Genomic DNA, 18,460 nt, shown 5'->3' with positions numbered 1-18,460 from the left:
CAGAGGAATCACAGAATGGTTTGGGTTGGAAGGGACCTTAAAGCTCATCTCGTTCCACTCTCCTGCCATGGGCAGGGACGCCTTCCACTAGACCAGGTTGATCCAAGCCCCGTCCAACACTTCAAGGAAGGAGGAGGATCCTGCCTGCAGCTCTCACATGAACCTTTTGCAGTGCTGGCACACACACAGCCCTGGCTGCTGCATAAACCCAGTTCTTGGATAGCAGAGAGACCCTGGAAAGACATCACTGTTATCTTTACCTACTGTTCCCAAAGGGATTGGGATCCCCAAGGTTCAAACACGCCTAAAACTGTTGCACCAAAGGCAACCAATCTTTAAGCAGAGATGTTCTGGCATCATTTATCTCATGCTGCAACTAAAGGCAAGACATTTCACAATGCCCCAGATTAGTCAGCACGGACAAGGGTAAGTCCAACACTTTCTGAACATTATCTGTTCCATATTTTTATCTTTCCTCATGCCAATTTTGACATAATTTCCTGTGTTTTAAAAAATTATGATAGGGAGGAAGAAGATGGCAGAGATGATCCCACAGTACAGCACAGCCCAAGAAGCTGACGAAAGCCCATCCAGGCACCAACCCCAGCTCCTGGGGCTGAGGTGACAGATCCTCCACCAGGAAATGGGGAATTGCCCATGCTGGGCCACTCTTTCCCTAAAGCCACGTCCCAGACTCCAAAGAAACTCTTCCAAATCTCTAGTTCATTTTGAAAAGCGTGTTCTCATTTGCAGGATTCTTTTGATGCAGGCAAAATGGATTTTTAACCTCACCCAGGAAAATTGCTGAAGTGGGAATTTTTGCTAAGAAGGAGAAAAAAATTTCACCCCAAAGATGGATACAGCCTAAACCTAAAGGGTTAAAACTGGGCTAAGAACAGGCATCCACCTGCATGTCTCCACACTAGAGAAAAACACATTTGAGATCAGTATCAGGTCTTAAAAAAGATCCATCCCATTCCTTGAACATATTTACTGGAGTTATTTGATATTGTTCTGAAAACCTCCTTCATGCTGCATTCATCTCATCTGCTCCCGTAATTCAGAGATTTTATTTTCCACTATGTTTTTAATTTACATCATGTTTTATTTATACCACTGTCTTTTATGAAACCCCAAATTTCAAAACTGACACAGGCATTACGCACATAAAGTAGACTCCTTATTATCAACATGGCAGAGGAGACAAAAAAATGACAGGAATAAATCTTCGGTTTTATGCCGGCGAGACGTTCTGCAAAGTAAGTGACATTTCTCAGCAATACAAATTGTACATTAAAAGATAATTTCCAGAACATGATACCAGCTCTGGAGCGCGGCACCATTACACAAAGTAATATCTCAGCCGCGCTTTAGCGAGCGCCGCGCTTGTGTTGTGCTTGGCACCGCGACCGCGCTGGGCCTGGTGAGGAGACTTCGGAGTGATTAAGTTTAGTGCACACACGAGAGGCAGTTATTTGGCACGCTGTCAACACGGCGTAATTGATATTTTAATTACACCGCTGATACACACGCACTGCTCACTGCGAGCCTCCTCCTCCTCCCCGGCCTTACGCAAACCGCGCTGATTAGAGCTCCACATGAGTTTGCTTAAGCGCGGGCTTAAGTGCAGGCGGGGCAATCTGAAAGTGCTGTAAAAGCAAAGCAAATTGTGTCACCGGCGCTTAATGGCAGCTGAAGCAGGCACAGCACAAACAGGAGGGACCCTCTCACCCGGCGTCTGCTCCGGGATCCGCCTGCGCCCTCGCCAAGGGTGGTATGGCTGATGAGGAGACTCTCGCTGCTGGGACTGTCCCGAAGGTACTGGTTTATCAGAGAGAGTGACCAGCTCAAGGAGAGGAAAGGAAAGCTTAGGAGGATGCATTTCCATGGAATAGTTAAAAGGGGGAATGCAAACAGTGAAGAAGAGATGCTGGTTCATTGGGAGCAGTGGGTACACTTCGGGGTGGAACCCACTGGGTTCTGGCCAAGAGGTGAGTAGTGGGAGATAAGGACCCAGTTTGTGACCTAAAACCAAAAGAGCAGAGGCAATTCTGCAGCCAGACGTACACACACACGCACTGGTTCACTGTGCAGGGCCCTTCCAGCGCAGTACGATGTGGGGCTGTGGGTAAGAGCCCACCTGAATGCTCTCCTGCATCCCCTGCTCTGGGACATAGACTCCTGGAATGGTTTGGATTGGACAGGTTTGGAGGAAAAAAGGCAGATTCCCATGTGAGATTTCCACCCTGGCAGGTGACAGTCACCCTCTCCCAGGCCTGGCAGACCGAGTGACACCTTGTCTCCTCCCTTTCCCTTGTTCAGGGAGAAATCCTTTCATTATCAAGCAAAGCCCACGTTTGCTTTGCTTCACAGCTGTCACAACAGTTCCCTTGTGTGAGAAGTGTATCATGACACCCTAGTTACCCATGTCTCAGAAATGGGATACCCATGGGTGAACCATACTGGTTCCTCAGGTTCACTCCTCTCATGCACAGCCCAGTGCTCATGAGCTCTGCTGTTCTCTGACCCACATCACCCCAATTCTCTCACAGCAGTGCTTGGCAAGGGACTGCTCAGAAGCTGCCTCAGCCATGTGAAAAGAGGGGCTGCTCCTCCACAGGGAGCTTCTGCTGGTGTTCAGGATGACCAGGAAACTCAGGGAGGACCTTTCCCACAGAAGAAGACCTGTATTCATAGGTAGAATTGTTTGGGTTGGAATGGACCTTTAAAGGCCATCTAGTCACCCCCCTGCCATGGGCAGGGACACCTCCCACTATCCCAGGCTGCTCCAAGCCCTGTCCAGCCCTGCCAGGGATCCAGAGGCAGCCACAGCTTCTCTGGGCACCCTGTGCTGGGGTTCTACCACCCTCATTGTAAAAAAATTCTTCCTTGTATCTAATTTAAACTAACTCTGTGTTAGTTTGAAACCGTTCCCACTTGTCCTATTGCTACAAGCCCTGATAAAAAGTCTGTCCCCATCTTTCTTATAGGTCCCTTTAGGTCCTGGAAGGGGGTCTGAGCTCTCCCTGGAGCCTTCTCTCCTCCAGGTGAGCACTCCCAGCTCTCCCAGCCTGGCTCCAGAGCAGAGGGGCTCCAGCCATGGAGCATCTCCGTGGCCTCCTCTGGACTCACTCCAGCAGCTCCAGGTCCTTCCTGTGCTGGGCCCCAGGGCTGCGGCAGCTCTGCAGGTGGGGTCTCACCCGAGCAGGGCAGAGGGGCAGAATTCCCCCTTCACCTGGGGGATGAGCCCAGGGCATGGTTGGGTTTCTGGGCACACATGGCCAGGGCATGTCCAGCTCTCACCCACCAGCACCCCCAGGTCCTTCTCCCAAGGCTGTTTTCGATCTGTTCATCCTCAGCCTCGGTATTCCCAGAGGGATCCATCCACACTTCTGCCCACAGGCAGCAGCTCTGCACTCGTACCTCCAGCACCAGCAGTCACTCCTGCTCTCCCTGAGCACAGACAGCCCAGCCACGACACCTCAAACTTCAGAAAACACCTCTCCACACGAGCCCCTTCCTCTGAGAAAGCAAGTTTTGAACGCACACAAGAACAATTTGCTCTTTGATTGGGAATCTTGTCTCCCAGGTTCCGACCTGGAGCGAAATTTTATCACAGAGCCCTCCAGCTCGGGGGGAGGCGCAGAGGGAAGGGGCTTTCAAGTGAAAATGCCAACAGATACTTAAAGCCAGAAGCATGTGTGGGTGTTGCTAAATTAAGCTCACAAGTAGGTGGGGCAAATGCCTTAAACGAGTTTGTGAAGGTAAAATAATGTTCATTAAAAATAGAAAAACAACTGAAAAAATATCCTTTGTATTCAACTTCACACTCGTACATCATAATGTTCCAGTAAAAGCCCATTTTCCCTTGAGATAATAAAAGAATTGAATTTTTCCTTATCGGTCATCTATTTTTCTAGCTAAAGCTATTACTCCCTCTCTGTGGTTGCCAGGCAACAAGAAATATTAATAGCAGCTTTTATTAGCTTAGCTTTAGCAGTGGAGTACCAGAATGAGAAAATGGAAAACATAAATGTGTTACATAAATCTTTCAACCTTTCAGGGTTTGTGTTAGTCTCTGTTTTCATAATGATTTATTGAAGTGATGGTTCATTTATGAGAAAAAGGAGTGTGAAATAAGAAAACGGAACATTACCCTGAAGGACTGTTTGAAAATAAATAATTATAGGAGGTGAAGAAAAGCTGTTTAAAACCATTTTTCTGAGTTTTATAAAATTTAAAAAGACATATTTCTTTCATTTATTGCCTCTGAGAAAAACACTAGCAGGGAATTGCAAACAGGGCTCTGCTTAATACAAAGAACCCTTCATGTAGGGTTGTGTTATTACTATTTTCCACCTCATGTTTGGGAGTTTAGTTTTTAAATACTGAACCACTAATAAGCAGAAAGCCGAATTATTCAAAACCTTAAAGCTCACAGCACAAAATTGCCAGTGAAAACTTACCCAGGACTGAAACAAGGGGAACTCAGGGAAGTTTTTGCTGCTGGTGACCTGACCAATGCTCTTGTTGGTTTATTTATTTATAAAGGCTCTCCTGAAGAGTGTGAACTTGCTTTGAAGGGCAATGCTGCCTGCACACTGCACTGGGATATGGATTATTTAAAATAACTTATTTTAACAGGCAGTGATTCAAAATTATGGCAGTATTGATGCATCGGAAGTATTTGCCCACAGCACATAAACTGTTCTGCCCACCAGGATCATGGATTTCCAGCGGCCTGCAGGAAAGACTGGCACAGCTTTCTTGGCTTTTGTGACAATATTTAATTGACATAACAAGTTTTTTTTACAATGAGGATGGTAAAAACTGCCACAGGTTGCCCAGAGCAGCAATCCCTGGAAGCGTCCCAGGCCAGGTTGGATGGGGTTTGGAGCAATCTGGGTTCTGGTTTTGCAACCTTGCCTGCAGGACAGCCTCCCTCAAAGCCTGAGGAGCACCAGGGGGAAGCTTGTCCTTGGAGGCCTACAGCATCCCGGGAATGCACATCCCAGCTCTGGGAAAGGGCAACTTTTCCATTTCTCACATGGGGCACAGGCAGCTGGGTTACTGCTGGTTTGTTTTAGGGCTCTCCTCTCTGTTCCACACCAAAGCCCCGTTGTGTTGGGGAGCAGCTCTTCGAAGTCAACTGAAAACTTCTGGAATTTCAGGGTGGCACTCACCTTGCTTCTACAATTCACCCCCATTTACTGTTTTACTCTCTCACCTCTACCCAAAGGGGTTCCACAGCTCACTGGAAGTGTGACATTTTACACCGTGGATATTCTTTTTGCCTCGGAGGATTTTAAATATTTTTCAAATAATTTCATGCCACTCAACAAGGTGAAACAAAATCTTTCCTCCTTGCACCAGCTTGCTGTGAGCAGAAAAAAGTCATCCCAGTGGGCTGAAGGAAATGTTAGAGCCTACAAAGGAGTCACAAAGATCTCTCATCATGAGAAGCAATGGGAAGACGTGGACACAAGGAGATGTGTCAGTCTCTCCAGCCAGCTCTCCAAAGCTCATGTTGGCTCACAAGAGCAGCCACCTGCCCAAAATGATGCTTCCCATATGCAGAAATACATGGCTGTGCCCACATTGCCCCTGGCCACGGCAGAGCAGGAGGGAGCAGGGTGGCTGCTTTTTTGGACTGTGTAGCTGCATCCTGTGACCAGGCACAGTTGTGGGGTCCTGGAGCAGTGCTGGGGGCTCTGGGCAGTGCTGTCCCACCAGTCAGGGGCTCCTGGCTCCCCCCACCCCAGCACTGTCCCACCTGATAAGCAGAGGCACCCCCAGCCCTCCTGGCTGCTGTCCAGTACGTTTGTGCTGCGTTGGAGATTCCTGGGCTCTGACCTTGAGCGCCCTTTGTTTCTGTCAAAAATGTTCTGCCAAATCCACTCAGAAATCTCATTTGTTCCCAGCAGCTCCTTAACCCAGCGGGAACCCACCTCACCACTGATCCACAGCACATCTCTGCCCCCTCCCCTGCTTTCCTCACATCCCCAGATTCTGGCCCCTGTGTGATCCCAGCCCAGCAGGACTCCCTGTGGATCCCTGGAAGGCTCAGCTGCTGCTTGTCCACACTGTAACACTGCTGGGATGTTCACCATGAGCAAAGTTATTCTCTTCCCAAGGAAAACATGGTTTTTTCCTCTTTGATCACTTTCCCTAATTACTCCCATTTCTCAGTGACAGTCACATCTCTCCCATTTTCTTTCCCTCCTGCCATTCCTCCTCTTTCCCTTCTCTTCCCTGCCTTTTTTCCCATAGAAAAAGAGAGATCAGTAGAGGAAAAAACTAACCTCCTGCAGTAAGAATTGTCTGTTTTTTTCTTGTCATCAACACAAAAAATAAAAATACCTTCCCCAAATGTGCCAGCCCTGCCCCAGCCCTCCCCCACCCCCTTCCAGCAGTTCTTCACAGATCACATCCTGTGCCATCACTTTGCCTCCTCTTGTCCATCCATCCCTGTTTCCCTGCTCTGCAGCTCCCTGCACCCCAATCAGGGATTGAAAACTCCCTTAACTTCTAAAAACTCATGGCTGGGGGAAAAAAAAAAGGAAATAAAGTGACAGAAGCAGCAGTGAAGAGCCATGACACGGAAATGTGGAGCTGGTCCATGGGCAGATGCGGGTGGGCAGGGTGGTGGTGTGGGGGCTGCTCTGGGTGATGCTGCTGAAGGGATAAGGAAGCAGAAGTGATGCTGGATTTGGGGTTTTCCCATCAGGGCACAGCTGCTTTGCTCAAAGGAGGGTCTCCATCTGACAGCCCATGGGTGAGCTGGAGCCAGGAACAGGGGCTGGCACACAGCAAATCCACCTTCACTCCCCTGCCACAGGAATTTCTGTGCTGACTAAACTCTCTCTGAGTTGGTCACCTGCACAATGGGAGCAGCAGACTAGCTCTTGAGAGGCACTGGGAGGTTTAATGCAGTCTGAGGGTAATGTCAGGGCATCCCAGGACAAGAGACACATACAAGGGACAGCAATCTGCACCTGGATTTTCTTTATTCACTTCTGAGCTCTCAAGAAAGAATACCAATCCTATGGCTCCTGGTAAGTCCTGGCTCATGTCTTATCAGCAGTTAGAGATTTGTTCTTTTTTTTTTCTTTTGTGGCTTAAAAAACCCCTAAGGCTCAAGTTACATTTTTAGAGCAGAAGTCTGACCAATGTCTAAACATTTTACCATGAATTGCTTGTTGTTTGTCATTGTATTCAAACCAACAGACGTGGCAACCAAGGCAGGAAATGGCTGTGTGTGCAAAAACCTGTGTGAGCTGCAGCAAAGAGCAGCAAGGGAGGAGAGAGGCTCCAGCTCCAGCATTTGCATGAGCAACGCTGGTCCTGGAACAAACCCAAAACCTCTGCACGCTGAGCCACCTGCTCCATGCTCTGTGCAGGCAAGGCTCACTCCCAGACTGGCCTCCCATCACTGCCTGGGTGAAATAATCCCTCTCTTTCTGCAAGTGTTGGCAAACACGCCCCAGAATGGTTTGGGTTGGGGGAGACCTTAAAGATCATCTCATTCCAAACCTTCTGACACAGGCAGGGACAACTTCCACTGTCCCAGGCTGCTCCAAGCCCCGTCCAGCCTGGCCTTGGACACTGCCAGGGATCCAGGGGCAGCCACAGCTGCTCTGGGCACCCTGTGCCAGGGCCTCCCCACCCTCCCAGGGAACAATTCCATCCCAATATCCCATCCATCTCTGCCCTGTGGCAGTGGGAAGCCATTCCCTGTGTCCTTTCCCTCCAGGCCCTTGTCCCAAACCCCTTTCCTGCTCTCCTGGAGCCCCTGTAGGCACTGGAAGGTGCTATTGGGTATTAACCATATGAGTTTAAGATGTGCTTTCCCTCCAGGACTTTTCTGTGCCCTCACGTGCATGTGCTGCTCCCCTCAGCACTAACAGGAGCTGTAGGTGTGCTCTGGGACCAACGCTGCCATCGTGGGCTGCTGCTGGAGGAAAGGGAGACTCAATTTCCCACCAAAAGGAACAGAAGGTGTTCCTTTTCAGTGGAAAAAAGGCAGGATTTAATTCTCACCTAAAACTGCAACACAGCTCCCTTTCCTGCTGGGACCTCTGCAGATGTATCACAGCTCCGAGGGTTTCCAAAACTGAACAGTTCCAGTTCACTCTCAGCTGGGAAATTCAGGGTTCGCTGGACTTTTTTTATTTTTGTGGTAAGGGGCAAACAAATCTTAATCTCTCTATTCTACGTTTACAGCCCACTAAGGCCCCTTCTTATACTCTCTGGCTCAGCCCTGATTTATCGTCACCACGCTGCATTTGTAAAACAGTACCATAAAGTAAGAAAGAGAACATTTCCCAAGGACTACTCCAAAATAAATTATTTCAGACGCAGAGAAGCTGCTTAATAAATCCCCCTCTTCTTTTTTTCTTTAGGTATTTTAGAAAGTGATTTATAAGTGCAATATCACCTCTCAAAAATGAGACAATCAACACAGGATAAAATTATCATGTTATGAAAATAGGGGTCAGGCAAAGGGGCTGTGCTTTAAATTAAACCAAGGAAAAATATTTCATCTGAAATTGAGTCTTTCTGTCTCAGAAATGAATGTTTTAATCACCTAAGAACCTAAAAGGTAACACAGAGCCCTAAGTAATATTTAGTTCCATAGAAATATGCCTCTGTTCAATATTGATGGGCAGAACATGATATTTCTCTTAAACACACTAACAATGAAACTCAGAGACTCATCAGTACTTCAGAAAGCCTTGGGATTTTCCTAAACTAAGAGATAATATCCCATTTAAATATTTAAATACCAATGCCTTTCAGACCCTTATCTATTCAAGCAATCAACACCAAACCAGGCAGGGCCAGGCTCCCAGCCATGCTCTTTAAGTAAAATTAACTCTGTTTGATATCAATGTCATTCAAAATCAATGATCTTAGAGAAAAACAATGTCGAAAACCAACCACAGGGCTAACGCTGCTAAAGAGGAAAATGGTATCAAACAGCAGCAGTGTTAATTCAATATCACTGTCAAAATCAACTCACAGCCTTTCCTCAGTGCTGCTGATGCAGAAGCATCAGAAGGTCTAATTAGCCCTGGAGTTTCTTCCCAGAGCTTCACTTTACTTCATTATCCCAGCCTTGTTTATCCCTGCAGATGAGTCATTCGAACCTTTGCAAGGTATCCCCTTCCCACGGCGTGAGCCAGGAGGCAATTTGAGTTTGTGAGTGCGAGGAGGGATCCTGTTCCCCCTGAAATCAATAGGACAGCTTTCCCTTCAGGGAGCACCCGTGCTCCTCCTGCTGGTGCCACCGGTGCCACCCTGGCAGTGGGACAGGGGTGGCAGAGAGGAAGAGAAAGGACACAGGGCGTTGGGGCTTTGGCTTGGGGGGACCCTTGGCTTGGGTCACCTTGCCCTGGGGGATGGGGCACGTGCACTTTGCTCGGTTCAGGGAGGATGCTCCACAAAGCGGGGAAAAGACCCTCGTGGGGAAAAGATCCCGAGTGGTTAATGAGGCTCAGGAGGACCCCAAACTAAGTGTGAAACTGTACCATGAGCACAGTGACCGCACCCTCTGCCAACACACCCCGGCCTTGGTGGGCAGCACCAGCTCATCCCAACCCTCACGGCAAACAGCTCATCCCCAACACCCTTCTCTGCTCAGCTGCCTCCTGGCTGGAAACACAGAGCGGCTTTGGGGAAAGGGACAGAGAGGGGAAAGGCACTGACCGTGGGCAGCTGGCTGGAGAGGAGGTGCCCATCCTGACTCAACATGTTGGAGACCATGATGGCCGGCAGGTCCATGTTCTGGTAGGGATACGCTGGGATCAGGCTGTTCGGAGGGAGGCTGTGGCACAGGGAGTGGTATCCAGCTTCGTGGTCCACCAAGTGCAGGAGGGACGGGTCGGGGAGATTGGGAGGCGTTATGGGAGGGATCTCGTAGTCCTCGTTGCTCTCATTCTGACTGTTGTAGGTCTGAAACGTGAAAGAGACATTTTGCAAAGTGTCACTGCCTTGCTGCTTCAGCAAAGGAAAATGATTGTTTCTCTAAGAAATACAGATTGCAGTGGAAATGGGTTTGTTGTAATAAAAAAGGCATGTCCAGCTCTGCATGCCAGGTTGTAATGAGGTAGGAGACAGGGTGTGAGTGTGGCAGCACTGCACCATCCATCAGGAACACACTGTGAATCCACTCGAGGCATCCCCTTGCTCCCCTCTCCCACACTGCATCCCTACTCGTCTTAAAGCCCCCAAAACCTCAGCAGAAACTTCCACACCTGGATCACAGCCATGGAAGGGCACGGCTGCTGCCTGACCAGCTGCAGCCTTCCTGGGTCAAAGTCTCTCTCTGGGCACCCAGCTCAGCTTTCAACCTACAGCTGGTATTTTGAAGAGTTTTTGTGAGAATTAGAGCTGTAGAAATAACAATAACTTGGGATCAAAATTCCCAGAATTATGGAACAGTTTGGGTTGCAAGGGATGCTAAAGCCCATCCAGTCCCACCGCCCTTCCACTATCCCGGGTTGCTCCAAGCCCCGTCCAACCTGGCCCCAGGGTTGGGGCAGCCACAGCTTCTCTGGGCAACCTGTGCCAGGGCCTCCCCACCCTCAGAGTAAAGCATTTTCCCCTAATACCAAATCTAACCCTGCCCTCTGCTAGGTTAAAGCCATTTTCTCTTGTCCTAACTCCCGCTGAATCCTCAAAAACTCCAGCTACAACCAGGGAGGGAGATTTGGAAACATGGCCATCGCTTTAAGAAAATCCTTTAAAGAAAGCCTGCATGACTTCACCACACATGGAGATTTGTCCTTCCTTATATCCTCTCCCAAATTTCATCTGGAGAAGCGTTCCCTCCCCTCCCTAATAACGCTCCCTCGAGGTGACATGAACACGCAGAGATGTTGGAACTCTTGTCTGCTCCCCATGTTTTCTCATGGCTTGTTTACTTCTAAGCATTCCCATTTATATAAAAAATGTTATTGCACCTGGGCAATCATTTTGACTTCAGACAACAGCGTTTTTTCTTCATAATCTATCCAAAATTATTAATTATCAATGCAGAATATAATGAGTCTCTGGCAGAGGAGCCTTATTCTAAACATCTACTATTTCACATATTATTATAGCATATGAAATTCTGATTAGCTATAGTATTATACACATGCTAAAGCTAAATTTCCCAGATCACCTAGTTTCATGGTTGGATTTGGACTTAATACTTGATTTAAGAGCAAAACCCCAGCTGTTTAAAAACCAGTTAAGCACTGTAGGCTTTAATAATCCATTGTCCCAGAGCTCACCCCTGGATTCGTGCTCTTCAGCACCGCAGGCTGCAGGGAGAAAGTCCTTAACAAAATAAAATAAAGCCTGTGTTTAAGTGGAGTACAGAAGTCAGTGGGAGAGGCAGCAGGGAGCAAGGAGGGATCTGTGGACTGGTGAAAGGGCACTGCCAGGGAGAACCGTGGCTCTGAGGGGGTCACTCCTGCCTCACCCCACAACTGGGGCTGGAAGAGGCTCATCCTCTGCTAAGCTGAACCCTCCCACCTTCCATCACCCCACTGCAGAAAGAAACAAAAAGAGCAGTTGACACAGCAGAAGGGCAGGATGTCATCCAGGGGGACCTGGACAAGCTGGAGAAGTGGGGCTACAGGACCTTAACGAGGTTCAACAAGTCCAAGCTCAAGAAGCTGTTCCTGTGTCAGGGCGATCCAGGCAGGAGCACAGACCAGGAGAGGTAAACATTGAGAACAGCCCTGGGAGAGAAGGACTTGGGGATTCTGGTGGAGGAAAGGCTGGACATGACCCAGCCCTGTGCCCTGGCAGCCCAGAAACCCCCTGTGTGCCAGGCTCAGCCCACAGCGTGGGCAGCGGGGAGGTGAGGGGACGCTGCCTCTCTCCTCCCCTCTCAGCACACCCCACCTGCAGGGCTGCCTCCAGCTCTGGGGGCCACAACGGGACAAGGACATGGAACTGTTGGAGAGAGTCCAGAGGAGGCCACAAAGATGCTCCAAGGGCAGGAGCCTCTCTGCTCTGGAGGCAGGCTGGGAGAGCTGGGGGTGTTCAGCCTGGAGAAGAGAAGGCTCCAGGGGGACCTCAGAGCCCCTTCCAGGGCCTAAAGGGGCTCCAGGAGAGCTGGAGAGGGATGCTGAACAAGGGCTTGGAGAGACAGGAAGAAGGGAAATGGCTTCCCACTACCAGAGGGCAGGGATGGATGAGATATTGGGAAGGAATTGTTTCCTGGGAGGGTGGGCAGGCCCTGGCACAGGGTGCCCAGAGAAGCTGTGGCTGCCCCTGGATCCCTGGCAGTGCCCAAGGCCAGGCTGGAGAGGGCTTGGAGCCACCTGGGATAGTGGAAGGTGTCCCTGCCCATGGCATGGGGTGGGAATGTGATGATCTTTAAGGTCCCTTCCAACCCAAACCATTTGATGATTCTGTGATTCAAGAGCAGGTTCTGTATGTCTGACCCAAAGCTTCGTGTTTGCCTGAGATTCCCACTGGCAGCAGGGAAACAGGAGCATGACAAGAGAGACCCCGGGCCATGAGAGCCCTGCACCAACTGTTACTGTTCAGGGGAAATTCAAGCCCAGCTCTTTTTCCAGTCAGCTTCTGTCTAATGTTATGATACAGGGAAGGCAGCGGGCTGAGGGGATGTAAAGAGAGATCCCATCTAATACATCTCGTAGCTGGGTTTCCATTTGGACTATGCTCCTCGAGGTACACTGATTCTTTCCCAGTTATTTAAGAGGATTTCACTCCATGCTTTACAGAAAGGGATTTAAATAAATCATCGCACAGCAAACTTGTTCCTCCAGCTGGTTTATTTTGGTATCAGGTATATAAGCAAGTGGCTTTGCTGTACTTAACTAAATTATGTAAAACCCACTCAGAGTTTCCTAAAGCTCTCTTCAAAACTACGAGTCCCCTGTGTTGCTGCAGAGCAGCTCACCCAAGGGCTTTGAGGTGGTTTTGTACAGAGTGCCAAAGCCCCAGCGCCCTGCTCACCCCCAGGCACGTTTCTGCCTCTGTTCTATTCAACTCAGGGGAAAAAAAAAAAAAAGAGAAAAGAAAAAAAGACCTGTTTAAATCACAAAGCTTTCCGAATAGCTACAGCATTTTGCAGACGTATCAAAATTACAATCAAAGCTGTACACAATCAAAATCAGATTAGACAATATCCAATCAACATAATCAGACTCGGCGCCTGCCAGCTTTCACACCCTGTCGCTACCGAGCTTTCCAAAGCGGGCTGCCCTCCCTCTATGTGTGTTTTAAATAGATGGTCAGAAAGATAAGGAAGGGGGATGAGGCTCGCAGACACTCAGAAGGCTGGGAAAAGAGGTGATTTATTGTCAGCACAGCACGTGTTGACACGTCCACAGTGACAGCTCCGTCCCCACAAGGAGCGGTCTCACACGGTGTGCACAGAGCCGTCCCCTCAACCTCTCTGCAGCAACACCCAGTGCTCCCCTCCACCGCCATGTGGGCTCTGTGGCAGATTATATTTCCTATTCTTATGTTAATTTGAATTAAATTAAACAGCCAATTATACGTTCTAAGGATACATTACAAATTAGATTAGTGGGCTGGTCTGAAGCCATTCATCCCACCAGGACTCCGAGCGCCGAGCAGCTCGTGCTGCTGAATGGCTGCCCATTTACTGTGCACAAAAACAGATCGAGGATTTTCCACTGTCAAACAGATGACAGTTGTTGTGATTACACATTATTCCTCTTCAAATTAAAACACTGAAATCAGCGGAAACAACGAGTCTCCTCTTGCAAACCCTCTCGATGCCGGGTGCTGCTTGGAGCAGGGAAGCCCTCCCTGCAGTGGGCTGGAGGCACAGGATGGAGCCAGGCCCTGTCAGAGAAGCGAGACTGACCCTTCTCTGAGTCCCCCCCTTGCTTTCAGCCCCCCAAATACCCCTGTGCACCAGCTATAGGGGTTGTATAGGATCTAACTGCCCTGAGCACAGCCCCAGGGTTATCACAGAATCATCAAACAGTCTGGGAAGAGACCTGAAGGATCATCTCATTCCAACCCTTTTGCTGTGGGCAGGGACACCTTCCACTAGCCCAGGCTGCTCCAAGCCCCGTCCAACCTGGCCTGGGACGCTTTCAGGGATCCAGGGGCAGCCACAACTTCTCTGGGCACCCTGTGCCAGGGCCTCCCCACCTCATAAACCTGGTTCTGCCCCATAATCCCCCAGCAATGGCACAGAATGGCATTGCAGCAGGTACAACCAACCTCCAACAGTAGCAAAATTGTATTTTAAAACAATTTTTCCATCTTGAAATCCAAGTTTGAGCAGGGGTCCCTGCACCATCTCCATCCAGGTGCAGATTCAGGGTCAGAAGGCAGAGGACTGGAGAGGAGGTGATGTGGGGGGATTGTAATGGAGAGAAAGGCTCTGGTTCCTGGCAAGGTGACACCCCGGCCATGTCCAGGACCAAGAAGACTCAGAACAGGAAACTGGCTGCTCCCTCCCAGCTCACAGCACAGGGCTGGGGACACTTTATTCAGAATCATTTGAGGGGAAAGCCAGACTTCCTGAACTTCTGGCAAGAGCAGGGGCTGACCTGCACAGCCAGGCCCCACTGCTGAGCTGCAGGTCTTGGAGTCCCCCCAGTGTGGTCTGCTGCCAACACCGCTCCCATGACAGGGACAACGTGCCAAGATCTCCCGGCCTCGCTGTATTCCCTGATGCTTTTCAGGAGAGGGAGACAGAGATGGACACGAGGCATCCCAAATGCCCGGGGCCTGTAGGAGAAGGCTCTCAGGCAGGAGGCAGCTTTGGGGACTGCTCTGTTGATGGCAGGCGGCTCCTCTGCTGCAAACACAGAGCACATCTGTGGGTTATGGCCTGATGGGCACAGTGACCCTGCTCAGCCTCTGCCATGGCACTCAGAACAACTCTTGATGTTGCTGCTGCTTCACCTTCTGCTCCTGTGCTGCACCTCCTCCTGGACTGTAAATAAAGCCAAGCCCCCACGAGCTCCCACCAGGCATGCCATAACAAAAGATCCCTGAGCCTGGGGGAGCCTTCCCAGCAGCCACAGCAAAGAGGATGGGCCAAGGGACGTCCAGATGTCTGATTGTCAAGCAGCTCTTAGGGACCAGCTGTGACTCAGCCAAAGCCATGACCATGATGCCTTTTCCTGGTCTTAAATCAAGAGTCAAACACTGTTAGAAGGGGAAAAGGGATTTTACCTTGGTATTTATTTTAAGGATCCTTAGGTGCACACGTCCAGGTCATATGCATTGAGATGCACCCCACCCAATATGCCCCAAAAGATCTGGTATAACATTATAGGTGTTACTAATTAGCAGATCTATCAAAGATTCCCCAATGAGATGCTCAAGTGGGCCCCCCTCCCCAAGGAACCTTCCCCTGGATGGTTCTATCTTGGTTTACGGAATGTGTTCTGGAGAGGACCTTGGGGTCTGGGGCACACTGATCCCTGGCTACGAAGCTTCTAAAATGTTGAGTCCCAGCTTGACAAACAAGGCCAAGAATGTAGGCAAAAAGCACTGAGAATACAGAAGTTGTAAAAAGGTATAACAGGGGTATAAAAGAAAAGGCAAAAAATCTTCATGGCATCAACCAAGCCATGTTCTAAAAACCACTACAAATTCTCATGCAGGTGACTCAGCAGGCAGTGACAAATGCTGAGCATGTCTATAAATGATGCCTTTAGCTTCCTCCTGCCTTTCCCCTCCTGGAAGGGGAAGAAAGTGCTGTCCTCCTTTACAAACCACTCCACAGCCAGGCAGCACCATCTCTGCACTGCATGTTGGTATAAATCACAGAGGACATGAGTTGACCAAGGACCTGGAAAACCATTCTCCTCCTCGGCAGCATGGCAAATGTCCAGTGACCCCAATTCTCCACTGAGTCATGTTCTGCGTGATTATCCGTGAGGATCCGGGAGTTGCAGCCAAGCATTGATTCAGAGAAATATTTTTCTCAGTGAGAAGGATAAAGATTTGTAGTATTATTGCAGGTAAATATTTGTCCTGTCAAAAGGCATTCAACAGTAAATACAAGCCTGAGAGAGAACATTTGTTCTTGGGAAGGTACAAGGAAATACGAGGCTGGTGCAATCTATCCTGATGACACAAACCACCATGGACTCTGTGCCATTCCTCATCCAACTGGGTTTTTCCTGGAGCTAATGCAAAAGCACAGCGACCCTCCTGACACTTCAGAGATGAGATGGGTCTGAAGAGACCCAAACCAGCCTGGCAAGTCTGCAAAGTGAGGAAAACATTGATATTTGTGAGGCTGAGAGGTGCTACAGCTTGAGCTCCCGGTGTGCACAAGGAGCACATGGGGGTTATGGGGTGCCCACATCATCCCACGAGCAGTGATGGCAATCACCCCAAACCAGTCCCAGCAGGACCCCACTCCCAGGGCTGAGGGCAGTGTCCCAGGGAGAGCACTCTCTCACCAGCACCACACAGGGAAGGAGCTGCAGAGGAGCAGCCAGGTGGTTCTGGGGGTATCTCGATTTTTCCAAAGCTGGATGATGTGTCAGATGGAGTCAGGACACAGAGAAGCACGTGGATGGATGTGCCATACAGACACATTCCCTACTCCCTACACACGTCTAAAAGATTCGCCACGTGCCACTGGTCACAGCAACTGCAGTGAACTCCAGGTTGAGAGAACACCTTAAGCCACAGAAAGAGTCCAAACACAAGGAAAAAGGTAAAATTGAAACTTCCTGAGGACCAGCTGCCCACATTTCCTCAGAAGCCTTCAATCTCTCCCACTACACCCTTTACTCACACAGGCATGATCCTATTATCAAGAAGGAGATTTTGATACGTTTCCCCAGCACAGAAGGCAGAGGGGTTTTCTGCTCATCTCAAGGCACTGAAGCCACAGGGACAGAAATGTCAGCTGAGGTGGCAGGAGAAAGTGGAAGTCACTTGGCCACTGCAAACTCCAGAGAAATGCTCTGGGGCCAGCAAGGGAAATGGATGGGTGCTGGCTGTGGGGTGTCCAGGAGGGCTGCCCCTTCCATCACCCCTTCTCCAGGCAGGGATGGCAGAGGGCTCCTGTTCACACCTGTGATTCCCAAAGGCCTGTGCCAAGAAGTGAAGCAGTGCTGATTTTCTGCGTCAGCAGCTCTGGGTCTTAGGAATGGAAATTGATTTACCTCATCCTCGCACGTGGAGATCTGTGTGAATACCAGGGCCAATGAATTATGTGGGGAGAGGTGGATAAATACTGGGAAGAAGTATTTATTAACAGTCAGTCACATACAATCTACAAATTGTCTTTGAAGTGTTCCCAGCCCCTGCTACATTAATTTTCACATGCTCAGGTTTTTTACTAGAGGAATGCTGTTGAAAAGGGAAAAAATGAGTTCTTGCATGAACAGAAATGTGCCCTGGATGTGTCTGCATGATATTCAGCGAGAGGTTGGGAGCACAGCAGAGCAGCAGGGAACCTGTGGGAAAGTGGGCTCTTCCTCCCTCTGAGTGTGCTCCTCTTCCATATCCAGAGTAGTGGGATTTAAAATCATAGAATCACAGAATGGCTTGGGTTGGAAAGGACCTTAAAGCCCATCTCATTCCAAACCTCCTGACACAGGCAGGGACACCTTCCACCATCCCAGGCTGCTCCAAGCCCCGTCCAACCTGGTCTGGGACACTGCCAGGGACCCAGGGGCAGCCACAGCTGCTCTGGGCACCCTGTGCCAGGGCCTCCCCACCCTCACAGGGAACAATTCCTTCCCAATATCCCATCCATCCCTGCCCTCTGGCAGGTTAAAGCCATTACCCTTGTCCTGTCATTCCATGACCTTCTCCAAAGTCCCTCTCCGGCTCTTCTGGAGCCCCTTTAGGCCCAGAAGGGGCTCTAAGGTCCCCCTGGAGCCTTCTCTTCTCCAGGCTGAACACCCCCAGCTCTCCCAGCTTGCCCCCAGAGCAAAGGTTATTCTCTTCAAAAACCACAAGCAAGTGTTGGTTGTCCCAAAGATCAAACCCACAGCTCCCCACTCCCTGTTTCTCCCACTCTGTGGGCATTGCTCTGATGCAGACCCTGCATGCCACCACAACTGCAGCACAAAGCCATGCCTAGGTCAATCCCAGCTCTTCTGGATGGCTTCACCATTGAATCAGCTGGATGTTTATACCTTTAAACTTTACATGAGGTGACCTTCTCCCATCTCCTATAGATCCTGTGCAGTCCTGGAGCTAGAGCTCTTCCCAAAGCCGAGCCTGCTGGATGGTTTCAACCAAATCTGACAGCTCAAAAAAGGTCTCTTTTCTACAAATTTTATCAAAATATGTGTTTCATAAAACCGTTTGTGCACAGAGGGTCCTAAACATCCTTGCTTGTCCTAATAACCTTTGATATCCTTGGGAAGTTGCCACAGTGGCAAAGGGAAGGCTGTGTTTTGTTGCTGTAGTGCTCAGCAGGATGGGGCTGTGGAGGGAACAATATCCACAGGGAACAGAAAATCTCAGT

At 49.6% G+C, this 18,460-nt stretch overlaps 1 protein-coding gene across 2 annotated transcripts in view; it reads right to left on the bottom strand.

The window, feature by feature from the left end:
* TOX2 (TOX high mobility group box family member 2) overlaps positions 1 to 18,460 on the bottom strand; it is a 150,381-nt gene that overhangs the window by 52,033 nt on the left and 79,888 nt on the right. For both annotated transcript variants that reach the window (XM_042050697.1, XM_042050708.1), the window contains exon 3: positions 9,709 to 9,954. In XM_042050697.1, the coding sequence (XP_041906631.1) occupies positions 9,709 to 9,954 (246 nt within the window). The remainder of the gene's footprint in view (positions 1 to 9,708; positions 9,955 to 18,460) is intronic.

Source organism: Corvus kubaryi, unplaced genomic scaffold (genome assembly GCF_017639235.1).
Source record: "Corvus kubaryi isolate FWS band 111438036 unplaced genomic scaffold, C.kubaryi_AGA036_p1.0 134, whole genome shotgun sequence".
In the NCBI taxonomy this organism is placed as follows: domain Eukaryota; kingdom Metazoa; phylum Chordata; class Aves; order Passeriformes; family Corvidae; genus Corvus; species Corvus kubaryi.
This window is presented reverse-complemented; position numbering and strand designations above follow the sequence as displayed.